General features: G+C 46.1%; 1 protein-coding gene and 1 long non-coding RNA gene across 3 annotated transcripts in view; one reads left to right on the top strand and one right to left on the bottom strand.

The window, feature by feature from the left end:
• Nucleotides 1-1,780: 1,780 nt before the first annotated feature.
• BSN (bassoon presynaptic cytomatrix protein) overlaps nt 1,781-26,427 on the bottom strand; it is a 202,222-nt gene continuing 177,575 nt past the window's right edge. Inside the window, exons 6-13 of one of the 2 annotated variants that reach the window (XM_028718651.2) lie at nt 13,540-15,694; nt 12,318-13,165; nt 11,622-11,718; nt 10,748-10,888; nt 9,826-9,880; nt 9,320-9,418; nt 7,189-7,253; nt 1,781-6,721 (exon numbers count right to left, since the gene is read on the bottom strand). In XM_028718651.2, the coding sequence (XP_028574484.2) occupies nt 9,840-9,880; nt 10,748-10,888; nt 11,622-11,718; nt 12,318-13,165; nt 13,540-15,694 (3,282 nt within the window). In that variant the 3' untranslated portion in view covers nt 1,781-6,721; nt 7,189-7,253; nt 9,320-9,418; nt 9,826-9,839. The remainder of the gene's footprint in view (nt 6,722-7,188; nt 7,254-9,319; nt 9,419-9,825; nt 9,881-10,747; nt 10,889-11,621; nt 11,719-12,317; nt 13,166-13,539; nt 15,695-26,427) is intronic. The other variant, XM_028718649.2, reaches the window with a different exon arrangement.
• LOC144326990 (uncharacterized) overlaps nt 2,713-26,427 on the top strand; it is a 39,132-nt gene continuing 15,417 nt past the window's right edge. Inside the window, exons 1-4 of the long non-coding RNA XR_013391943.1 lie at nt 2,713-2,833; nt 10,418-10,675; nt 13,645-13,769; nt 13,872-14,098. This is a non-coding gene — a long non-coding RNA (uncharacterized LOC144326990). The remainder of the gene's footprint in view (nt 2,834-10,417; nt 10,676-13,644; nt 13,770-13,871; nt 14,099-26,427) is intronic.

Raw genomic sequence — 26,427 nt, 5'->3', positions numbered from 1 at the left:
TTGGGGAAGGGAGACTGCGACTCCTCTAGCTTTTCTGGTTCAGAGCCTTATGATGCATCTGGCTACATTTTGGGATACCTTTTTTAATGCTACCCAAACCTAGCAAATATGCTTTTGTGACCTCACGGCTAGACTACTGTAACACGTTCTATCTGGGTCTGCTATTGACTACCCAGATGACATCTGCAGGGGCTAGACCAGGTACCTTTCTGGTGGAGCACAGATCTCAGCTACCTGTCCTAAAGGATTTGTCTGAAAGTCCTGGAACTCTGTCTATTGAATGCGGCAGGATGATGTGATTAATGGATTAGTAGCAAATCTAGGCACAGCAAGTCTGGATTTACGGGAAGGGCTGTCACTCCATGGAAGTGCAGAAATCCCAGTTTCAATCCCTGGCATCACCAGTTAAGAGAACTCTGCTAGCAGAGCTGGCAAAAACCTTTGCCTGAGACTCAGGTGGGGGTACTGCTGTCCGCCAGAGTAAACAGTATTGGACTAGTGGGACCAGGGGTCAGTGTCTGACAATGTGAAGCAACTTCATGAGCTCACCTGTCATGAAGATGCAAGTTAGTCCAATCAGGATCCCCAGAAAGTCATTGATGCTTATCAAGGCCCTGGGAATATGTGATGTAGCAGGGAATCTGTGAATTATGGGAGCAGGCTTTGGGCACTCATGGTGTGACTAGATCTGTGACAGCTGCAGCTACAGCAGGTACAAGCTGTCTGCTTTCATCAGTCAGGACTCCACTGGATATCTCTCTGTGTGTCTAACTCCTCCCCTCCCCTACAGCTGACTGCTGATGCCTGAGGCATCCATCTATACTGCTTGTTGGGTTGGCCTGGCACTGCAACATTATGCTTATGGATGCAGTAAAAGAAAGAGACACCAGCCGCAGCCCTCTTCTCTCTGGGATTTTTCAGTAATGCAGGAATGTTATTTCGTGCAAAGGGAGAAGCACACTGTACACACAAAGGACCATTCTGGGTGCTCGTCCCTCCCCCCCTTTTTTTCTCCCGAGGGGGACTGATCACACAAATTGACCCTGTGGACATACAGCTAGATGGCTGATTGTAATACTTGTGTCACATGTTCCTTTGAATACAGTCAGGGTGGGGAGCAAATCCTCTACTGCGCGTATTGGATCTCTTGCCAGATGAGTGTGTTTGAAAGGACTCTTGAGACATCTGGAGCCATGGGTGTGTGTGCACCTTTCTGTGGCACGTAAAACCACCTCCATTCTGGTACACTGTGATCTGGATGGCCGGTGCATAGATGGCCCTTTCCAGCTGGTACAGCTCCCCTTTTAGAATTGGGAAAGACCCAGACTAATTTGACCATGGCAGCCTCATGTGCTGACTAGGTCTGTGACCGCTGCAATCTATAAGGCAGTGACTGCCTTATCAGAGTGGTGGTTTTCTGTGTGTCCAGGCCATTTTCAGTTACATTCAGCTACGGGAATTGTCTTCCATAGTCTGAAGGAGTGCTGTCCAGATATGGCTGTACCCAGGGCTTTTCCCCTCCCACAACCAGAACTAAGCGGAACTCTCTTCCGGCACCTCTGAGGTGGGCACCATTGCCACTGTAAGAGAGTTCCAGCACCTCCTTTTCTAGAAAAAATAGCACTGGCTGTACCACCAATCTGAAAACTAGGCTCTAGAAGGAAGTGTATGGAGAAGCAAGGAAAGTTTACACGGCTTTCAAATCTAGGTAACCCCCCCCGGGGGGGGGGACCACCCTAACTTTATGTGCCCCCAGCAGGCAGGAACTCAGCCTTGTGAATCATATTAAGTCCTTTTATTCTGTTTTCCACAGAAATACCTTGTAGGGCAACTTCCCATACGGAATCACAATACATGAGGTGGTACACTGAAATACTACAAGTTCTCACAGAGCACAGCAGGACACACACATCATTTACAATGTTCAGATAAAGGATTTAGGTCATTGCACTTACAACTGTAAACTTCTTCTTTTGTTTGATGGGTGGTGGTTGGTATTTTTTAAAATAATTTTTATACAGAACCCCTCCTGCCTCCAAGATAATAAAAATAAAAAAGAGATAAGGGAACAACTCAAGATACATGGGAGGCAGGACGAGGGCATGAAAGGTACATGTCATGTGACAGCCACAACAACTCTACAAGACTCTGCTATGCTTTGCAAGAAGAGGAACAGTCCAAAGGAGCCAGTCACAAACACCAGGCTTTGTTTGTTGATCTTTTGTACACAAAAGCAAGAGTTGGCAGGTGTGCTGGTTGGTGAGATGGAGCCCCCGAAAAGGGGCCTGTGAGTTGTTGTTTTTCTTTTTTTTTCTTCATACCACATGAGTTTTTTAATTTAGTTTTATTATTTTACACACTGTACAAATATTTACAATGGAAGGGAGGGAGGGAGGTTGTAGCAGCCACTGTTGAGAAAACCTGTAGGGGACACAAATTCAACCTAGAGCCCTGAAGAAGCATCCTCAGATTTTGCACTTGTCATTGTGGGTCATCCTTTGTATATTTTGGGGGGCGGGGGGACAGGGGAGGCCTGAGTGGTGGGGAAGGAGCTGGGTGGAGAAACTTGCAGTTGTTGCTACCAAATGCCTTGTTTGACTCAAGTTGGAAGCAAATCTCCATTTTGGGAGTCTCCACCCCAGCTTGCCATCCTAGCTGAAGCAGCTGCCAAGAACATATGCTTACCAACCAAGCCTTCCATCCTGTATGTAGGTCCACTATGAGTAGCTGCCACCCCTTCTACTTGGGATTGTTTCCAGTCTGTCTATCATCAGAAAGATCCATGAACTCCATAAGTGCTATGGTGGCCACAACTCCAAGATGAACCAAACAGGTATGCAGACTGCTGCCAAAACTGGGTCTTTACAATGGGTGATTGCCAACAAGGCGAGTGTGCAGTTTCCTTGCCCATGGAAAACTCAACTAGCATTCTCTGAAGCTAAGGTGATATTTTCTGGTCTCCTCCAATGAGGCAGCACAGTGAGGTAGGGCCCAAGTACCTGCGTATGCTTTTATTAGTAGAGTAACCAATTCAACAGTGCAAGGAATTCAAGAGGCAGCCAGCTTGAAAGCATGGCCTCTGCCTTTATCTCCTACATGAATTTCCACGTCCTAAGCCAACTGCTGTATCAAATGATTGGCCTTTGTTCTACAAAGCATTCCACACTGGTAAAATACTCTGGCTTGGCTACTTTAGAAGACAGCCTCTAGTCTACATACATATGATAACTTTCCCCACATTGTAATCCATGGGAAGGAATAACTTAAGGCTTAGAGGTCACTCAATGGTACCAGAGCAGGAGGGGAAGATGGTGCCAAAGGTTGTGTAGGCATCTTGACTGAGAAGCTGGATTCTTAGCAAACAACTGAACTACCATCAAGAGACCTTCCTCCTAATATTTTTAGACTTGCAACTCAACATCATGTCTGCACCAGACCCATTCAGGTATCAGGTGCAGTTGCATTGCCCGTGTAGCTTCTACCCTGTAGACTTTGACCCTGGTCCCCTTCATCCATCCACACAGCTGGTGGGGATGACTGTGTCTCCCTCTGGCAGACACTGGTTCTCATTGCATAGGTGTCCGAGGCAAAAAGGGACCTGCCTTTTCTAAGGCTTTTGGCCAGATCTCTAGTTGGGCACCATAGTGACAAACTAGGAGCACAGGCAATTGCTGTGTGAATGTGCTCTCTAAGATGACAAGGAGAGGCCACTGCTGGCCAAAGTGTGAGTCTTCCCTAAGCGCACTCCATGGGAACCATGCAAGCATGTCTGCCTTTACAGTTTTGCTTATAGTGTCACAGTCCTCTTTTCTTTTTAGTTAGAAAATGAACCACACTATATGCTAGCTGTTCACATGAGTCTCTTGTAACATTAAGGCTTATATCAAAATAATGCAGACCTGGATTAATTACTGTAGAGAGCTCATGTGATTCCAACCCCCAGCTGCCTAAGGGCCACAGCATACATTCCCTTTTCAGCACGCTCCTTTTTTAAGCGCTCACATAAAATAGAAAAGCGTGAAAGCGTGAAACACATTTGCAAGTGTGTTTTAAGTATCAAATAGACCAGGAATACGAGTCAGGGAGTCCTGGTGAGCTGCTGCTCCCTGAGTGTCCAGTTGGTACCCAGGTTTGCCTCTGCAAAAGGGGTGACGTGGCCCTTAGACTCACTGATCTGTCAGGTTCTCTTAAAAATGTCACAAACTTCTGTGTTTGCAAGAACCTCTCGTGTAACAGAGGTAGTTGCCTCCGAACCTTTCCCCTTCTCCTCTGTCAGGAAAAGCCCATACAGTTTTGTTCCAATTTTTGCAGAGCTCTGCCTTGGAGTCTAAGCATGGAGGAAAAGGCCCTGCACCATCATTGTACCAAGGGTGCTTGGTATGGCGGAAGTGAGTTGGAACGGTCTCTATTCTGGAACCTACTTCAGCTTAAACTGCACCGCTCAGTGGCTGCCAGCCTCCCATTGTCAGGAGCTGCCGTTTAGTAGGTCTTTATTCAGTGACATTGTGCTTGTGGGAACAGGAGACATCACTGCTTTTCCCCAGGTTCTGAACTTAGGGGAGGGGAATAAGGTGCTTTCTTTACACTAACCGATGCCACACTGCTCAAATTGTCCATGCAGAATTTATTGGGGTAACTGAGTCTTGGAACACCTCCCCCAGCCTGTGGTGCTCTCAAACCAAGATAGAATTTGGGCTTAATATTGTTTTGGCCAGGAGGAATGTGCTTCAGGTCTCAAGAAAGCCCAGGAAGCCCCTTGAACTGGACACTAATGGCTACTCCAGGGAAGGATGTGGCAAAGGACCAATAGTTAATGGAGTTCCACAGGACACATCTGGTGTTACATTCTGCAGGATAATGATGCTTCATGGTGTCACTGACAGGCCTTCAATAACAAGTGCATAAATCTGCTAATGGCATTCAGAAGTGATGATGAACCAACTGGAGAGAGAGAGAGAAAAAAAAACCTCAAGCAAAGAACGGCAAGCATTCTAAATAGATGAAACCGTGCAGAGAAGTAGCAAGCCATGCTCTACAACAGACAGAGACAGTCACCGGCTCTATGGCTACCCTTTGGCAAAAGTGTCCCTCAGATGGGTCAAGCATGCCACTAATTGAAAACTTCATACGCACAGGTGTTCGATATAAAGATACCTATCCAGTTTCTCAATAGCACATTTGCAATTAAATCCTTATACATAACATTGAACTTATTAAATATTAACAGTTGTTTTTTTAAACTTTTTTTTTGTTTTGTTATTTCATTGCATAGAACATTAGACATGAGAATCATTTTGCTGTTACCCACGGTGAATGGAAGCTCCTATGGGTCACACCAATGAATTGTTGCTCTTGAGCATGCTCATTGTGGACGAGAGACGGGCAGGAAACAGACAGCGCAGACAAATGGGAGCCAGAGCATCCATACACTTGCTGGATTCTTTACAGCAAAGGAAAAGAGGAGCCGTTTCACAGGGTTTTCTTTCGGCTCTCGCGGGTAACAGTGCCAGGAGCGCCTCGCCAGCAGGTTCAGCAACATCCTGCCCCCAGGGAGCTCCTCCGTCGTTCTGAGCATGCCCACTGGTAATGGCTTAAGAAGGACTTGAATTGCACAGTAGTAGTAGGAAGGAGGATGGCAGAGGCAAGCTCTCCTGATCTCATCACACTGGATTGTGCTCTTTTTTTGTAGCCTTCTGCACTCTATTGCTTCTACCGACAACAGTCCATGTGCTAACGCAGGACAAAGCAAAGAGGAAAAACAGTATGTTCGATACAAAGTAAAAAACAAAAACTGAGAACAAAAAAGAACCTCACAAAAAAACAAAAAAAGAAAATTTAAAATAAATCCAAACCCCCAGTTGCTGGGTGCTGATGAGGTATACGCATAAATAAAAGTGGAATGATTAAGGCTGTTTTTGAAATAAAAATAATACCCAGGCATACATAAAACAATGCACAACACTAACAATGGAAAGCACTGCCATTTGAATGCTTTAGAATGGCTTCAGGATGGCTTTGGAGTGGCTGATAGACATGCCTGGCCAGCATTTGCTTCAGTCAATAGTCAGCCAGTTTGCACTGCCTTTCAGAGTCCTATGGCCTCTTATCTCAGTGGTGAAACAGTGTTAGGTCCTAGTCGAAGTTCTCTTCATCCCATGCTTTCCATTGCAGGGAGGATGAGAGGGAACAAACACTGTGCAGGCGGAGCGACCGACAGGGCAAACTGGAATGTGAAGAGCAGAGCCTCCAGCTCCCGGCCCTCGACTCAAGCACATCTTGGAGAGTGGGAAAAACCTATGAAGATTCTAGAGTTAAAATTCAGTAAGAGAGAAAACTCTGCGTATAATCTCAAGAAAGGGCCATGGCTCCCAACATTAGACCTTAGGCACAAATGGAACCACCGCAGTGAGTAGTCTCTGGAGCCCCAGACATCCCCTCCAAGATCAGGGAAGTGGCCAGTCTGTGTGACAAGCTGGGACCGGGCCATGTTCTGTAAACGTCTTTTATGTACATCTTCTCAGACTAAGCATCTGCCTTCACCCCTTGGGGCTCATGCGATGAACACCGTGGAGTTGACAGCAGGCGGCTTCTGAAAGCCTTTTGCGACAGTTGGCTCAGATGTCCTCAAGGAGCTTCTTATGGGATCCACTGGCAAATGTCTCCGTAAAGATCTTTTCCACCTTCCATCTTGCAGCCTAGTGGTTTTCCATGGTTTCAAAAGCTTGATGAGACAAAAGAGAGAATCAGAAATATTCTATTTACAAGAGGTCATTCACAGAAACACAATTTCTTGCCATGACATGGTTTGGCACAAATTTTCCTGATCCTCTCTGGATATTCACTCACAGCACCACCTGAGAAAGCTCTGCTGTACTGTACTGTTTATGGCTGCTGTGTGCCTCTCTCATTTCTCAAAACCAAAGCACAAAAGCAACCCAAAGAACTAGCCAGAAAAGACCACCAATCAAAGAGCATGAACAGTTTACATAATGACATCAGCTGCCCACGCTTACTGAGATGCAACCGTTTCATACTGGGGTTGTCTAAAACTGAGGATTGAAAGAGCCAGCACCTTCCCCAAAGAGATTTGTTGTTTGCTTTCACCTCACAACTCAAACCCGGGGGCAGACCTGGCTCACACTGCAATGTACAGACTGAGGCAGCAAGTGTAAGAAGCTACCCACTTACCTCAGCTGGGATAAGTTCAATTTCCCCCTCAAATCAAAAAGCATGCAGTCCTTTCAGTGAGCTCTCTAAAATGGACAAAAACACAGACAGGGCCATGAAAGGAGATAGTGCTGTAAGTGGCAAAGCTCTGAGCACACCCAGGGGATGGAATCAGCTGGACAAAAATGTTCTCTCTCTGCTTGTGGCTCAGGGCTGTGGCCCTGGGACCTATGCAGGCTTGTGCTGCTACCCACATTCTGGAGCTGCCATGGGTCTCTCTGCCTCTTCCCCTCATTTCAACTCTTCCCAAGGTAAGAGTGTTCTGCGTATGGCACACTGGCTTTCCTGGTGGAACTTAGCACATCAATGCACAAAACAGGCTCTTTCCCCTCCTGCTTCCAGATGAGCTGCTGTGTTCTATTGATAGAGCAAAGAGAAAGGATTGTTGTCTGCTGCCTGCAGTGAGAGGACTGCTAATAACAGCTGCTTTCCCCAAAACAGTCACTGCAATATTGTGCTGAGCGAAGCGGTATTTCTTAGTCAAAATAAGCAGCAAAGAGCAAATATCCTCACTCATGCCTTCTTCTTATGCCCCCCGTTATCCATATTACATCTGGATTGCTGGTCTGGGGGCTTAATTCTTTAAGGCTGTGGCTGATAGAATAAATTTTATGCCACAGCAAAGCCATTTTGATGCCTTACCATTACAGACAACAGAGTTAAGCACCAAACAAATGGGACACATTTCTACAGTTGGTTCCAGACAATCTATTTACTGGCCATTCATCCTGATTTGTTTGCAAAGCGTTTGCGGGGACAACACCAGTTATTTATGGAGCATCCATACTGATTTGTTTGCAGGGAGGTTATATGACATTGTGCCAACTACGTGTTATCCCACATATTAATTTTCTTGCTTCCTCTATCACAGTAGCAGAGTTCACCCAGTTGGGTGCAGCTGCAACATCCTGGCAGGTGTGTCACTGCTGCCTAATGTGAGGAGGAGGAAGGGGAAGGAGGAGATGGCGGGGAGGCTGGTGTGGCATGGTTACCATGGCAGGAGCAAAGGAATAGCCCCACTGTTGAGCCCACACCATCCTAGCCTCCCTCTTGCCTAGTCCCTCTCGCTCCTGGTTAAGCAGCAGAGACACTGCTGCAAGGAAGTTAGCGTTGCAACTCTGCTGTAGCAGGCGACCTGCTGTTTTTGCTCCATCATGCTTTATCATCTCTTTTCCCCCGCCACGGCTGTCCCCAGACATGCTGTCCTCTGTGTCTAGAACATCTTCCCGCTGTATGTATTTAGTGCCTCAGCCTCCTTTAAGCCCTTCTTCTTTAGAATCGTAGTGTAGAGTTGGAAGGGGCCCTGAGCGTCATCTAGTCCAATGCAGGAATGTCAGCTAAAGCATCATGACCAATGGCCATCCAACCTCTGCTTAAAAACCTCTAAGGAAGGAGATTCCTTTAACAAGGCCTTTCCCAAACTCAGATGGTTAAGAGCAGGCTTCCTCAACCTCGGCCCTCCATATGTTTTGAGACTACAATTCCCATCATCCCTGACCACTGGTCCTGCTAGCTAGGGATCATGGGAGTTGTAGGCCAAAAGCATCTGGAGGGCCGAGGTTGAGGAAGCCTGGTTAAGAGTGTGGTGCTGATAACGCCAATGCTGGTAAGGGCCAGCTGCATATTCCTGCATTGCAGGGTGTTAGACTAGATGATCCTCAGGATCCCCTCCAACTCTATGATTCTTTGAAACCATCCTAGCCACACCGACCTGCACCTTCATTTCCTCCTCCGTGTCAGTCCCTGCCTTCCCCTGCCCCACTAGCTATATCCACCTAATACAGACTGTAAGAAGTCTGAATGGGGACTGTCTCTTTTCTCTAAGTCTGTACAGTGTGTAGCATGCTGTGGACATTAAACAAACATTTAGCAGGAACAGGATATACACTTGACTGGAAGTGGCACGGCTTACCTAAACTATCAGGCAAATTGCCATAAGCTAAGCAGGATATCATATGACTAGGTAAAAGAAATATCTCCTCTGGGCTTTGTATCTTGGGGGCCATCACTGAGCCTTGATGAAAGCCAAGTATCCGATCTCATCCACATCCTCAGAAGAATGTAGGAATGGAGGCAATGAGGTGACACTCACTGTTATACTCAGAGTCTGGTGCGGCAGACTGAATTCCAATGGATTCTTCATAGGTTTTTCCAGTGCAATGATGAGATCTCCATTTATTCTCCCAAACTCCTGCCGGGGTGATGGAGAGACACACATAAGAAAAAGATATGGCTATTAGGAAAGAATCATATACATGTGCAGAAAAAAAGAAAAATGTCAGAGTAACTGAAGGGGGCGCTTGGATTAACAGAGCAATAGGTTAGCTCTGATGTTAGGGTGCTGCAGCAATGAAAGGCGCCTGTTGAGGGACAGAAGTTGAACCAAGCTATTAAACAGGAAATTACGCCAGGACCTCTTTCGATGGCAATGGCCAGAGAAGATGAAATGTATCAGGAGTTTTGCTTGGCAGCTGTAATGTCATTGGGGGTTGTGTATATATACTTTGTTGGAAGCCACCCAGAATGGCTGGGACAGCCCAGTCAGATGTGTGGGGTACAAGAAATAAATTATTATTACCACAACAAAAAGTGACTCACCCAGCGATGTTCTCTCACCAAAATGATGTGAATTTCTTGCCAAAAGCTGACACAGCTATGGGAGTAAAGGTAAGAGAAATAAATGCCATCAGGATATGTGGTACCAAAGACTGACTGCATCTTTTCCCCACTCACCTCTTTCCCACTGAATCTTCAGTTTTTAGGGCCCTTCTTCTATTTCACAAGAGCCCCTCCTCCATATTATCAGCCTTCACATTGCCAGTCCCGTTATCACCCTCTGTCCCCACATCTCTGTTTGTGACACAGGAAGGGACTATGGCTACGTGCTTTGCATGTAGAAGGAAAGTCACTTCCTGGCATTTCAAGTAAAAAAGGATCTCCCAACAGAAGGGTTGGCCTGAGCTGATGGAAAGCTGCTGCTGGCCACTGGGATAAGGCAATTCTATTTTAGCCCTTAGTGATCCTCATCATCAAGTGAGCACTTATGGCCTGCCGTGTTGATGGCCTGCTATGCTAACGTGGCTTTTTCCTTCAGTGTTCTACCACCCAATCCCCATTTTCTTTATTTTGATTTCGTCTTCACAGCTTTTACTTTTCTTGCTGGCTTCTTATTTCTTGTATTCTCACATAGGTGTCAACTAGAACAAGGGCTGTGGCTCAGCAGTGGAGCATCAGCTGTGAGTGCAGAAGGTCCCAGGTTCAGATTTCTGCCTGCTCCGAAGAGGCCTGAGGGAGACTCCTGCCTGAAATCCCAGAGAGACACTACCAGCCAGTGTAGATAACACTGAGCTAGACGGACCAGTGGTCTGAATTAGCAGTTGCCCTGTAGTTCTGCCATTTGTCCTGCAGGAAGTGTTGAACAAATCCACCTGTGCAAGCATGAAGACAGGTGAGCTCCAGGAGCAAATCCCGCATGCTTTGACACGGGGCATCCAAGAAAGATGCCTCTGAAACCTCTCACCTTCTGTCAATTTGCCTGCTTGTTCTGCTGCCCCTCCTGGCAGGATTTTGGAGAAGACGCTCTCTCCCTCAGCTCCTGGCAGTCCAGTCGCTGCCCCTGCAGAAGTGGGAGCACCTGCTGGTTTGGAACCTATCTTAATGCCTGTTGGAGAGAAATAAAATTGATTTGTATGGATTTATTTAGCTGCATATATGCATTTATTTAAATATATATCCTCCCGTATCACCAAGGGTAGGTCCAACTGGCAATTTGCATATACCCCCCACCCCATATTCATAGGCCATAACCAATCTCTGTCTAACCGCCTTCACCAGAAAATGATGGCCACACTATTTCTAAGAGTGTTAACCAAGATGCACAATGTGTTGGTGAGATATCAGTATGACAGGCACAAGAAACGACTAAAACTTCTTGGTGAAAAAAGTATTTTAAATTGGAGCTGAATGATGAGAGAACTCAACTTACAGTCATTTCCCCAATTGGTTAATGAGACAGGAGTGGGAAGCCTTTTATTTTTGACAGCTATCCAAAGCGAACCTATTGTACCCTATGTGGAATGAAGCTGGAAGCTGCTTTTGGGCATTCTACTTATGTTTATCTTTTCTATGACATACAGAATACTAGTTTCAAGTGAATTAATTCTACGCTGACTGGCCTACACTCTGGGGCCAGCCATGGCTAAATGACCTAAAGCATTTGCCTTCTTAATCTCAGGTAGGACATCCCCCCCCACCCACAGTAAATGGTCTTGGAACTCCCTTTGACTTCAATCTAATCATCCCTCAGAGAGATCTGAGCCTACTGAACTACTGGTGCTGCCTCCCTTTTTAAGGAAAACACATACAATTGCAGGTGCTGGAAAGGAGCTACTGACCTCCTGCTGCTGCTCCCAGTGGCTGTGTTTGGGGTGCTTTCCCCACCTGTGGCACTTTTGTGGTAGGTTTGGATGCATCCATCTGCTCTGCTTTAGACTGTAATATAGCAAACAGTGATTTATGTATTTATTTAATGCAAATGAGAACGAATAATGGTAAAATGAAGCCCATCTCCTGGGGTCTTTCTCTTAGCCTTCTTCCTAGAGTTTAACTGCCAGGTCATCCTGGCTGTCTCACAGCAATCCTTATCCACCCACCCTATTCTCCACCAGATACTCCCCACCCTCTAGGATCCCTGAGGTACTGCCTGTGATCTCCATCAAGAAAGCTACATATAAAGCTCTTATACAAAGGCAATTCCCTTAAGTGCATTCCTTTCCTTTCCTCTTCCCTCCCTTCTTCTTTGTCTGTGTCCGAATTGCCCCCTCTATAACTTACTGCAGCCTATTGTTAGTTCCATGAACCTCCTCTCTGCTGGGAAGACTCCATTCTCCACAGCGACCTAGACTGTACAATGCACAGTCCACCTTGCTTTGACATTCTAAGGTGAGGCAATCCCAGCGCGACTCCTGTACTACAGAACAGGCCATCGCTTAGCCCAGCCCTCTCATCTGACATGGGGCAAAACAAGCTGTTGTCAGCTCTGAGGGACCTACTGCATAACTGACCCCGAGCAAAGGCACATAGGTACTTACTGGTCCCGCTGGGTGAGTGCCAGGTTGTGCTTGGAGGGCAGATTGGGGTTTGCCTGCTGGCTGGGCTTGGCCAGGCTGTTGTTGGGCTGGCCGTGAGGAGGGCTGGGCTTGGGTTCCTGCTGGCGGTGGCTGCTGCTGCTGCTGCTGCTGCACCCTAGCTTGCTGTTGCTGTTGCTGAGAAGATTGTTGCGAGGGAGCTGCTTGCTGCGGCTGCTGCTGCGGCTGCTGTCTGCTCGACGGCTGCTGCTGCCTGGATGACGGCTGCTGCTGCTGCTGCTGCTGCCCAGCTTGCTGCTGCCTCGCTTGCTGCTGCTGTTGGTGCGAAAGAGGCTCCGCTTTTGGCTGCTGAGATGGCGGCCCATGTTGCACCTGCCTCTGCGATTTTTGGGACTCTGAGGTATGATGGTAGCCCGACGGCTGCCGAGACTGCTGGGAGTACTCTGAGGAGCTGGAAGGATAACCTGGCTGCGCTCTTATATCGGCCTGCTGAGCCTTCTTCTGGGAAGAGGGCTGCCCATGTCCGCGTGACTCGTGGCGGCCAGCATCTCTTGGATGTTGCCTGGATGACCTCTTTGGCAGGTCATCGGTGGAGTGCCGGGAGGAGGACGAATGCCTCCCGTAGTCTCCATGGTGCCTGTGTTCTTTGGAAGAGGAGTGTCGCGGGTGAGAGTAGTCATCGTGATGCCACATGTCTTCATCCGGGGGCTCGTCATAGTCGTGATAGGTGTGCTTAACTGGACCCCTCCTTTGGGAGGATGAGGAGTGGCCACCATAATGCCTCATCCTCTCCGAACGAGGTTCCCTCGGCTTATCAAACCAGTCTGTCTCCTCCTGACCCAAGTGATAGGCTTCAGAAACCAAAAACAAATCACAGTCAATCCCCTCATCCACAGTTGGGAATGTACCCCAGGATGAAGCCATGCAATGGATTAAAAGAAAGCAAGGAACCGATCGCATGCACACAGGATATGCCACAGTAGCCGCTCGGGAAATAGATATCTATAAATAAACAGGAATCATAGCACAGTATCACACTGAACAAGCAGTGAGCAGAGCACCAGTAGGACATGCAGAGTGCAGCATGCTAACACAGAACCACCAAAACAGAAAGCAAAATGCGGGAGAAAGGCACCTGGCAAGGAAACGGAGGCTATGGTATTGTCCTTGCAAATATGACCCGCTTGGGCATGCTCTGGGTTAAGTTACCACAGGTAGCCATTACCTTCACTGTCTGAAACAACACAGTGTGAATCATCCATGATGTAACCTTCCTCATGCTTGTAAGAGTGGGTTCTTGGCACATCTTTGATATGTTCTTGTACATCAGGCAATGAGTGACTGGAGCAGAACTGAGAGCAGCTGTCCCCAGCAGACTGAGGGAGAGGCCCACCCGAGGACCGTGATACGCCCATGGACTTCCCCAACGGACTGATGGGGCTCTCTTCTTCTGAGGTTTGTGTGCGAATTGGAGGTCGCCCGCGACTTTGACTCATGCTAAGGGAAGAAGGTTTGGAACTGCCTCTCTGAGGCCTCTCCATGCTCTCTCTCTCGTAGGACCTGCTCCTGATCTCGCGGCTCGACATTCTCTCCGACACATAACCAGACGATCTGGATCGCCCGCCACTGTATGCCCTGTCATCTTCTTCCATCGTATCCCTGGCAGACCCACCGTAGTACTTCTGCTGTTCATAGACATTCTTTTTGAGGCCGTATGTGATGTCGTCTTGCATCTTCTTTGCTCTGGATGCCACACTGCTGCTGCTGACTGACGTGGTTGCTGGGTAAGAGGCCAGGTCTGATTCCACATCTCTCGCTTCTTCTATAGGGGAGAATTTTGAGATCTTCTGTTCCATACCTTGTTTCCGGTGCTTGCTGCGTTTGGAAGAGATGACAGCTGGGGCCAAGTTTTTGGAAGAGTGCTTCTGCACTCCCATGGTGGACCCAGGCTTGTCTGGGCGAGTGGAGTGCCTGTAATCACTGTCCCCATAGTAGTAGGAGCCGGAGCTGCCCGACATCCTCCCGTTGCTCTCTGGGCCCCTATGGTAGCCTCTCCCACGATGGTCAGGGCCGTGGTGATCATACATGTCCTCCTCTGACTCTTCTCCCTTTGGGTAGCAACAAGGCCTGCTGGAGACATCTGTGTCTGTGAAGTCACTCTTTTCTTTCATATATCGCCCATTGCTGCTCTGCAACTGCGAATCTCCCTTTTGGCCCTCTGCTGAGGTGCTTTCTTTGGTTAGTTCACTGATGTCATCAATCATTACATAGTTCCGAGGAATGTTCTGCTCCAGGTTTGTGTAGAGGGAGTCAGAGGAATAGCTGGTCGAGGGACTTTGAGCTACACTGCTCCTGTCCCCCAGCCTTCCTTCTGGCGGCTTGTACTGGTCGTAGCTGCTGGTCACAGTTGTGGTGCTGTACGTCACTTCTGGAGTTGCGGCTGAGATGACCACAGTGGGGTTGCCTATTACTTCATAATTGGTGGGCATCTTCTGCTCGAGGTCAGCTAGCGATGTCTGCCGCGGTTTCTGGGAGGTGGTGTGTGTGTCCGCGTGGGTCTGGAAAAGAGCGTTCTGTGCTGGCTGCAGAGGTGTCTGACTGGGATACGTGGTCTGTGCTTGGTAAGGTGGCCGGAAGCCTTGGTGACTTTGCAGAACCTGTTCAGACTGATACCCGGTGCTTGGAGTAAAGCTGTGACTCTGGTATGTCGTTTGGGAAGGGTAGGCCGGCATCTGGCTTGCTTGGAATCCGTCCTGTGCAGGGACATTGCTTGCTGAGGGGTAGTGTGGAGGCTGAAACCTTGCTTGCTGGAATGTGGCTGGGGCTGGTGGGGCAGCTTGTCCTGAGGAGTACTGATATGGGGTGTAAGAGGAGGCTGATGTGTACTGTGCACTGGAAAAGTCAGCGTATTGATTGGAAGGGGCAGTACTAGGCCTGGTCAGACTCTCATAGCCAGAGAGTCGTAGGTTGTTGAGCTCACTGTCAGACATATAATCCCTGTTTTCCCCCAAGCATCTCAGGTAGGGATAGTCACGGACGTTTCGGTCTTTCAGCAAAGACTCTTTTCTCTGCGTAATCCCCAGTTCCAAGTACTTCAGTTTGGCATCAATCTCCTTTTCTTCTTCATCAAGCTCAGCCTGTTTCTTCCGCAGCTTTGTGGACTCGTGCTCCACTAGCTTCAAGTCACGGTCAATGTCTTTGAGGAGGCTGGCCTTTGTCACCTGAATGGCTGGCCCTGCCATTCCCTTCTGCATGAGGCCCGGCATGTACATCTGTGAGTGAGCTTGGCTGGCCAGAGGGAGATGAGCTTCTTCTGGTGGGGGGCTAGGCAGTGTCCGTTTCACTTTCCGAATGAGGGTGTTTGACTGCAGGGTTGAAATCTAGAAGGTAATGGGAAGCTTAATTTAGAGAGCAGGTGTGTGTGAAAGAACACATTTCCATTTTTAGTTACCAGGTGGGTGTATTACTCAACAGTGGCCCACACTTCTGGGGTTTCTATCTTCTAAGACAGGCCCATTACATATATCTCATATTTTACCTCACCCTTTTCAAGCCCAAAGTGGCATAGATGATTCTCCCCCTCATTTAACACCCCCCCCCAACAATCCTCTTGGTGAGGCTGAGAGAGAGCGACTGGCCCAAGTGAGCTTTGCCAAGTGGAGAATTGAACGCTGGTCTCCCAAGTCCTAGTCTCACATTTTAAAATACTACACCACACTGGCTCTAATCTTGTGATGGAGACAAAGTGTAACCTTGCACATTAATGGTTGTTAAAACTCACCAGGACTCAGAAGCACTTGAGTCACAAGGATGCCGCATGCAGCCCGACCAATGAGGACAAGCGACAGGAATTTTAGTTCTTTATTAGCAAAGCACTTGGTTACATCAGCCGCTAAGGTGCAAGGGATATGCACACCCCTTCCGGCTAACTAGCTGCCTAGGAAATCTACCTCTGCAGAAACGGTGCTCTATCTCGGAGAGTTGGAGCAACAGTGTGGCCTCGCCCCTTCCTGCTTTCTTACCTCCCACCCCTTGTCTGATGTGGTGTGCGCAAGCACCAGTTGCTCCCCTCACTTCAAGCCTCTCCTTGAGCAGAGATACAGCGGAGGTGGGGAGAGAGGGGATCTCAAAGGTCAGCTTTGGAGACCTCTTCCAGCTTTTCCTTCCTCCTTTCCCCATCTCTTCCTCCTGACTCCCCTCAATCTCCTCAGAACCTCACAAATCACTGGCCCCTTCTGAGGGGTCCTCCCCCCCCCATAGCTGTCAACTTTTCCCTTTTCTTGCGAGGAATCCTATTTGGAATAAGGGAATTTCTCTTAAAGAAAGGGGAAAGTTGACAACTATGCCACCACCTGCCTCCTCTTCCCACACATTCCCCCAGCCGTCATGCTCCTGCCCGTCTCTGACACAGAATCCTCAATGATTCTATGTACCATATTGGCCAGAATATAAGCCGCAGGTTTTTTTCTTTCAAACTCCAACTGTGAAAAGTTAAAGTGTGGCTTAAATTCACAACCTTACAAAAACTGGCTTTTACGATATCATTGCTGAAACAGACGTATGGTAAAACAGAATTGGGGTGAGTGCCTGTGGAATTTTAAGGGAGTGGCTTATATTTGGGTGCAGAGGCGTAGCAAGCCCAGGTGGTACCCGGTGCGGAATTTTTTTTGTCACTCCCCACCCACATTGACAGCTAGGGGTAGGCTTGGGAGTCGCGGGCGGGTGCCAAATGTCACCCCCTCAGCAATGACACCTGGGGTGGTCCGCCCCCGCTCCCTACGCTTCTGCGCCCCCACCCCCATGACTCCTAAGTGCCCCAAGCCATCGGGGGAAGGGATGGAGCTACGCCACTTTGCCAGGGTGCGCCCGGGCTGGGGCGGCAGGGCAAGCACCCCATGGGGTGCCTTCTTGTCACACCCCCCCAGACATGGAACACGGGGCGCACACACCCCGTGCCCCCCTCGCAATGCCACTGTTCAGGTGCGGCTTATATTCGGGCCAATATGGTAATGATTCTGCTTAATGATGCTTCACCCTCTCCATTACATTAAATTAAATTAGGTTAAGGAAATTGTATTTCTATGGAGGTTTTGAAATCTGGCAATGCCCTAGATTAGCATGTCCATGGCTCTTTCTGCTAAAGTACTCACTGGATATAGAATACCAGCACTTCTTTTTATTTTATTCATTTGCAGCACATGGCAGCCATTTTGTGCTGGCACCCACAACACTTTTATCAATATATGAGTAGAGGCGCCTCATTCTTTTACCCCCTCCCCCCAAAAAAAACACCCACTGAGCATGTCCAATTCAGGAAGCCTTTGGGTGGTTATCTTCAAAACTAAAATGTACAACTAAAATATACTGTATACAAATTCTCATGATTTGGGGCAGGTGTGTGGGGGACTGCTTCTTAATATTGGAAAGGCTAAATTGAATAATGATGTTAATGGCAATATTATACTATATGAATCACCACCATTACTGACATTGAGGAAATGAGTTCTGAAAGAAGCAGGAATCAGCTTGAATATTTTTCTCTAATGAGCCAGAACAAAATCAACTCAGTCTGGTTCACAGATTTTTTTAAAAAAATAAAAAAATAAAAATAAAAATCTCTGCTTAGATTATCTTGGGAAGATTTCTGCTTTTGCAGGCAATGCAAGTTTCTAATAATGCAAAATTTGTCTGTCTGGGAAAGGCACCCTTATTTAGTCTGAAGGTGTAAATCCATTGTCTTTGAAGTTCAAATGATCCTGAGATTTTTTCTTATTGGGGTTTTTTTGTGGTCTTGCTTTTGCGAAAGCCCAAGTCAAACAATATGTAAAATCCAGGTGGAAGGAAATCTCCCCAAAGGTCTTGCCACCTCGGCAGATCTTACATAACCAGTGGAAATATGAGACCCTAACAATGTTAGAGAACAACGTTTTGCAGTGTTAGAGTATCTGAGGTCATGCAAGTAACATATTTTGAAATGACTATACAGGATCAGTAGGGCCCTAGAAAGAGACAGCTATCATGTAGATCTTGGAGGAGGGGATAACAGCTATTCCATCAGTATCTCTGATTGGTCTCTAAGGGCCATGCAGCCTGCAGGTTTCCATTGGGCCAAGCAGAGAGGGAAAGGATGCCTTGCAGGCAAAATGTCATCTGTCTGACATGAAGACATTCTGATGAGCAGAAATATTAACAATGAGCTTTTGGGCAGTCAGAGATCATTTCATGAGTACTTTCATAGCAGCCAGTTTTCGTTTCTCATTGCTGAAAAATGAGAGATGCTTTCCCACACAGGGCCTGCTAGCCCTAGGTCACCAGTGGTGTCCCTGGGCAAGTGTCTCTAGCCTTCTTAGAAAGAAGGTTATGGGGTAAGATTTGCAGGTACCTTCTAAGTGATTTCTGTAAAATGAAAGTGGTGTGGCTACCTAGTATATTTTTGCTTTTTCTTGGGGAATGCTCCCTGTTGTTATTAGAGAGCAACAGCATCTGTCAGTGTTGGATCTCCATAATCAGAACCAGCAGAAAGTAGCTGACTTTCCATGGCAAGAATAAGGTTGTCAGTGGTGGGAATCTAATTTTGTGTTATGGCACCCCTGCCTTCATGGCAGTCATTGTGAGACCTGGAACTCTCTGAAATTTCATAATGTGCCCACTAGTCCAAAAAGGTTGGTGACTTGTGCCCTGGAGGAATGGTGCAGTTTTGCAAAAGCACACTTTCTTGCTTCTCTATAAAACAGAAAGATAAATGGTAAGATAGGGGATGCCAGTGTTTTGATGTAGCAGGCTTAACTTTAAACAAGAAAAGAGTAGATAGATGCTCACTTTCATTTTTCTGGGATCTCACCAACCTGTTGATCTCCCAAAAATCTTTGTACAGGCACCAGACATAACTTGATCTTCATAAAGTTTCAGTATATATCAGGCTAATGTGGCCTTGCTATGTTTTGAGATTTTCAAGGCAGGTATTAACCCTTGATTCCTTTATATCCTGAACCATCTAGAAGTACTGCACTTTTAACCAGTATTTTGACTCCCTTAGAGAAAGGGAGCAGAGAGGAAACAAGGGATACAGAGAATGAGAAGGAAAGGAAAAAGTGTGAGAAAGGAAGAGAGGCTTACATAGTTCCACTGCTCTCTGCCTCATAGAATCATAGAATCATAGAGTTGGAAGAGACCACAAAATCACACCTATTCAATGTATTGGTAGCTCGCGATACTTAACAGTGCACTTATAATGCAGCCATATTTAGCCTTCTCCCTTGCACTCCTGCATCGGGAGGACATGTCTCAACAGTCCATTTTGCAGCAACACAACAAGCAGCATTTGGATTCCTACATCATCTTAGGTAATTGTCTTTTAAAAGCCATGCAACAGCTCCAGCAGCAATTGCAGAAGGGAGATTTCTGCTGCTGAAATTTGGGCAGCAAGTACCAGTGGGTATCAGCAGTTCTTCCAGATTCTAGAGCTGACAAAGAACACTCTTGGACCCTAGTGTCATTACTATCTTGGCCTGTCAAAGCAGCTGATTTTCAGGGATTTCTCTCACTCCTCAGCTGCAGGATGTCAATAGAGAAGGAGAGACAATTGCGGCAGATCCTGCAGTAGCAGCTCCAAGAAGAACTGAACAGCACATAAAACAGGCCGCAGCTTTGAAGCCACATGCTGAAGAATGGGAAAATTTCTCCCTTTTTTACTGCATACAATTTGTAGTGGCCTAAACAGTAGCATACTATACCTAGGTGAGTTCCACACATTCTCAGTGCATATGTCAATCAGACGTGTTTATACTGTAGAGGTAGGTCTAGTGCTGGTGAAATCAACAGAATTTCAGTAGTGACCGGGGATAAATGACAGCGTGGAGGAATCAAATGAATCTGCCAAGAGTTTGAGTCTGCATCATTTGTAAAATGTGTCATCTCTCATGTGTGTCTAACCTATTAAAGTACATCATGTAGTGCTGAGCTGAAGTGGAGGTAGTGGGGGAGAGCTGTGGAAGAAGCATGAAAATAATCTTGAAATGGAAATAAAGGGGAAGTTGTGGACCCTTTGAAATGACGGTTTTTGCATGAAAATATTGAAGATCATGAACATTTTACACATCACTACCACTATGCATCCTCAGCTAGTAGCTGATACACAGAGAGGTACTAATCTTTTATTCTGTCAGCTAACAAACACAAGCTGTTCATCAAACAATAAATAACTACCCTGCAGTACTTGAAGTCCCAAGTGTAAAGCCTGAAGGCAAAAGCAAGATGAGAATAGTGTCAGAATACCAGAATGCCAATCATAATGTTATTGACGGAAGAAACCTAATAAATGAGGGGATTAGTTAAAAGGAAGTTGAAAGGGAGAGTCAGATGTCTTCAGAACACTTGGAAGCTAATGAAACATGCTGTACTAGAAGCTCAGATAAAATCTATACAGCAGATTAGAAAGGAATAAACAAAGCCAGGAAGATGCCCACCTAGTTAATGAGCAGACTTCAAGGAAACAGTAAAAGGAAGAAGCTTTCTTTTAGAAAATGGTTGCCTTCTCCAAATTGGGAAAACAAAAAGAGCTTAAACTCTGGTAAAACAAATGTAAAATGACAATAAACCAAGTGAATAAAATTTGAGGGAGATATTGTTCAAAACTATACAGCTTTATTTTGATCCTTTAGAATGAGGAAACTAGCCTGGGGAGCTGTCAGACTGTTAAGACAAAAGTGGTGTGAAAGAATTGCTGAATGAGAATAGGAAGATTACTGAGAAGCTGGATGAATTCACTGTGGAAGATACAGGAACTAGTATTCATTAGAGATGGCAAGAGATGAAGGTCTATGGCTAATTGACCACAAAAAAGTCACCAGATGCCACACACCCAATATGAAATTGTTGATCATCCAATTAAAATATGACCCTTGTCATTAAAATTGATTTCCTTAAAATAATACTGTATCAACTTTTTAAAGCTGACAGAAAATCAGGAAATTACAAATCTATTAGTCTAACCTTTGTTCAGGGTCCTCTCGTGATAATTGGTTAAAGAAGAGGCATCATAAGACAGGAATAAACAAATTGACAGTATTCACAATGGACAGAAGTAAGCAGTGGAGTCCCTCAAGGATATGTATAGGAACCAATGCGATTTAACTTATTTACATCAGGTCAAGGAGTAAGTCGCAAGGTGGCCAAGTTTTTGGATGATATCAATCAGAATGGGGCTTGATGTAGAATGAGAAGAGCTCCTTAAGCAGGAAAAGGGATCCTACAGCCCACAGGCCAATCTTGGCCTACCAGGGGGTCCAATTTGACCTCCAATTTCTCCCAAAGCACTTCCACATGCCAATCAGCTGATAGGCAAGGTTGAATGCTGCATTGGCTGTGCCCACCAGGTCCCCACAGGGAACTGCTATACAGTCAAAATAGCAGGATTTAACACCCCTCTCATCAGCTGATGAGCAGAGAGTTCAGTCCTGCTGGGTGGTGCTTCCCTAGTGCACTTCCTGCGGGGAGTGTGCTGGTCAAGCTGACCTCTCCCTCACAGTTGAACTCTTGACAGAGTCCCTACTCCTGTCCTGAAGGGTGTCCGCAAACTGAGTGAATGGGCAAAACAAAATGGCAAGTTAGGTTAACTGAAAATGGAAAAGTGATAAACACTGAGAGAAAAAATTCCACCCACATATATGCCGGGTGGAAAACATCACTTCATTGTGAGGCATCAGTGATAAAAACAAATTTCATATAAAGGGTTGTTTACAAGATTCTAAATAATAAAGTGGTCAGTATTGTAATGGCTTGGTACAAAGCTGTAATACAACCGTATTTGAATATGTAAAGAATATTGTAGAGCTGGAGCAAATGCTGAAAGGGGGCACACAATGATGAGTGTATAGCACCTTCCCTACCATGAAAGGTTAAAGCAGTTGAGGCTTTTACAGGTGAACAAGAGGGATATTGTAGAAGTTGTACTGGAGAAAAACATTTTGAATGGTCTAGAGAGAATAACTAAAAAAGGTATTCCCTCCCCCCCTTTCCAACTAGAATTCAGGATCACTATTTACATTAATTGGTGATAAGATTCAGGACAGACAAAAGAAAGTACTTTTTCAAACAGCACGTAATGAGCTTATGGAATTTGTTGCCGCAAGATGTTGTGATGACTTTAAAAGAGGATTAGACAGGTTTACGGAGGATAAGGCTATCAACAGCTATCAGTCATGGTAAATAAATGGAACCTCTGAATACCAGTTCCTGGGGGCAGAGGGAGGAAGCAATGGGGGAGGCTGCAGGCGGGTCTCCTAGAAGCATCTAACAGAGAGAGCCAGGGTGGTGTAGTGGTTAAGAGCGGTAGACTCGTAATCTGGTGAACCAGGTTCGCATCTCCGCTCCTCCACAGGCAGCTGCTGGGTGACCTTGGGCTAGTCACACTTCTCTGAAGTCTCTCAGCCCCACTCACCTCACAGAGTGTTTGTTGTGGGGGAGGAAGGGAAAGGAGATTGTTAGCCGCTTTGAGACTCCTGAAGGGTAGTGATAAAGCGGGATATCAAATCCAAAAACTCTTCTAGAGGGACCCTTCGTCTAACCAACTATTGTGCCCTTACTGATGCTGCAATTAGTGCTAGTGTTCTAGGAAAATGCCAAAATTACAGCAACCGTTATGCAATACAGAATACAGCCTTCAGCTATTTTTTGTCACCCAGGAGGACTCCATCTTTTGCTTAGTGGGTTGGAGAGAGGGTGTTCAGGGAATGAGGGCTTTTTGTCAACCTGGGCCCCAGCCTGTTAATCAAGAAACTGAAGATATTAGCACTGTGTACAGGGAGATGCACTGAGAGTGCATCTGTAAATGACTGTGTATGTGCACACACCAAGGATGTAATTCAAGTCCAGCCTGTTAAAATATTCATTGTTGGAACGTTAATCAAATGGAAATGTCCAAGTCTACCTGCTGGGGAAATTCTCCTGCAGAAAAGGTTATTCTACAGCACGGAATACTGGATATGCAGAGAGGTGTGCAGAGTAGACATGGAGAAATAATGGCAAAACTTAAATATCATTGCTTTAGGCAATCCTCCAGTTGCACTGAGGGACACCTCCCAAAGATTGACAAGGGAGGAATATGTTAAGACGTTATGCTGCATCAAAAATGTAAACAGCACTCGTTTCATCAGTAGAATTTGCCCAAGAGCATCATGATCAGTTCACACACTGAGGCAGTATCTTCAAGTCAGGCAAGAAAACACCTTAAAAATCCAAATACAACTCATGGCTGACATATATGCAAGCCTATTCTGGAGAGTTGTCATTCCAGAAGTGTAACTGTCAAATGCTTTTCATGACTATTGCAGGGCACTTCAAACACTACAAAATTCCTACATGGGAAGCATGTAGGAATTAGCATGTAAGCCCTAAGTTTATCAAGCTGTTTCCTCTGGAGAGAAAAAGAGAAAGATTGAAAGCTGAACATTTCTCTCTCTCCAGAAGAAATAAATTGGATTCAAAGAGCTGGATGAAGGACTCTGAATCCAAACCACTTTCTTTGCAGAGGGATAAATCCTCATTTTTTAGTGCTTCCTCTAGCATTTTGAATCCAAGCTGTTTCCTCTAGCCTCCTCAGCTGCACTATGGATTTCCCAATGGGGACTTCCCTAGGGCAGCCAGCCCCTGCTGCTTGTAAGAGATGTGCTTTGGATTCCCAACAATCAGCTGATTGTTGGCTGTGCACTTCAGGCACCCACAACCAGTTGATTGTCGATGCTTGTAGAGATCCCTAGGTGGTGATTTGAAGCCCCAACAACCACCTAACAGCTGGGGCTTCAATGTGCCTTGCAAACCCCCATTGCGCTTTTACCTGCCCCACACCTGATGCGATATATATGACATCAGGTGCTGGGCAGGTGGGCATGGCTTGGCCAAAATGGTCTGGCAGGCCTAATTAGATTCACAGGCCAAAAGTCCCCAACTGATATCTCTTTGCCCTGTTCAGTGTCTGCTCAGATATATGCAACACTCAAACTTACAGACACAAAAAGCCAAGTAAATACAGCTGGTGTTTCAAAATGACACTGTGTCTAAAGCATGCAGGAGAGGGAGAAAACGGAGGTACTGGGACATAGGTTGATGGGATAAGTCCTTGGATGTCTGTTATCACTCATCTACTAAGTACTCTGAGGATAAAACTGCTTGCATCTGTGGCAACCTGCACTCTGCATTCTTGTGGATCTGCAATGAATACATCCAGAGTGCCATCTATTCCTTTTTCATGAAATGACTTTCAATTTCTGAGACAAGGGCCAGAGCCAATTACCTGTTAGGTACGACCATCTTGCTTACTATATCAAGCAGGAGAGGGTTTGACCAGTTGGCTCCAGGAAGGGATAAATGTTCCATGAAAAGAGGGGTGTGTGTGTGCAATCCTGATTACCTTGAAGACAATGGTTACATGGTCATTCCCTAAGAAGGCTCCTTTGTCTCCACAAGACTTTCCCCGCCTCTGTTAGCTGGTCACAAACATTTCCATTAGGGGAAAGCTTAAGTGCAACTGCAGACATTCTTGGATGCCACAAATTCTTTGGACCCACCCAAATCCTTTTTCTGACCTGGTTTTGTCATTGAAATAGCATTGCTTGTCCTGAGGAATGAAATCTGCTGGGTGTAGGGTTGGGATACTGCAAAACCCTGTCAATTTTCCTGGGCCTCTCAGCAGCTATCAATATAATCAGTCATGGTATGTTTCTGGAAAGGCTGTCTGAAGTCAAGATTGGGGGGACTTTTTTCCATACTATTTCAGAAGGTGGTGCTGGGGACTGCAGCTCTGTCTCTGGTGTTCTGCCAGGTTCCATTCTGTGCTGTTAACATCTGAGCGAAGTCACCCATAAATTTGCGGTGTGGTATGTATAGTATTCTAGTCTGTCTGCCATGGGAGATGCTATGCTCCCTGTTCTGGATGGGGTTGCACTCCCCCTTAAGAATCAGGCCTGTAGTCTGGGGATGCTATTAGATTTAGTCTTAACCATAGTGGCCCAAGTGGTCTCAGAGAGACAAAGCTAAGCCAGAGATAGTTGTTTTTGATTTTGGCACAGTCTTTTTTTAAACTACTGCAATGTGCTGTACTGGGGACTACACTTGAAGGTCGTTTAAAAACTGCAATTAGTTCAAAACATAACAGCAGGTTTATTGACTGGGACAACTTTGCAATAGAAAACATTTATTAGCACTTGTACCGGTTTCTTACAGCTGCAAACTGTAATGCTAAGACTGGAAAACCTGTGTTGCCTACCACAGAGCAAGAATACATCTGTACAGCCTGCTAGAGCCAGAAAATTAGAATGCTCCTAGATTAACCCCCCCCCCCAATGTCTGGAAGCACCTTTCCATTGCAATTTATCTGCTTTCCAAAATATAGATTTCTTATGTCTGTGTAGAAAAAGATATGACTGACTAAGGTGAGTTGATGGACATTTTAGGGAATGTGATACGATTTTCCCTTGCGCAGCTGTCCTGGCAGGTACTAAAGCGAAAGATCTCATGACAATTCCCACATGGATGTCTTGTTTTCATATGTACTAATGAAGGGAAAGTTCCTCTGAGATGCCACGTAGGAGTTCCTTAGCAGCTAACAACATGTTTTTCCCAAAGCACAAAAGGCTATTTTTCTTTAGTGCCACTAGATGGCACAAGAGAGAACACACAGCTTCTCCGCTCGCATGGGTTTTTAGGATGCAGAAAAGGGAGCACTTGCTATTTTGGACTTGGGTGTGTTCAGTATCTTGCTGATACTGAACCACACCACAGAGTATCAAACATATATTTAAGACGAAGCAAAAGAGATTGCTGCAAGTGGGTAGACATAATGCAATAATGCTATATGAGAAGAATTGCTGCAGTTGGTAGGTAGGAAAAGCTGAGAAGTATAATAAAAGCACAAGACTTTATATACAAAATATGTTAGGAATGGAGTTCATTATGTATTTCTTGCACAAATTCAGTAAGGATGCTGTGCAATTCAAAACTAGACTTTGCTCCTGAAGACCAGGATGTCAATCTGCAATTGTTGTATGAGTGAGATGTGATGGTCCCCTCTTTAAGATGTTTGTAGATTGCCTGAAGATGTTCTAGTATCTGATATCAT

This window comes from Podarcis muralis, chromosome 2, assembly GCF_964188315.1.
Source record: "Podarcis muralis chromosome 2, rPodMur119.hap1.1, whole genome shotgun sequence".
Classification (NCBI taxonomy): Eukaryota; Metazoa; Chordata; class Lepidosauria; order Squamata; family Lacertidae; genus Podarcis; species Podarcis muralis.
This window is presented reverse-complemented; position numbering and strand designations above follow the sequence as displayed.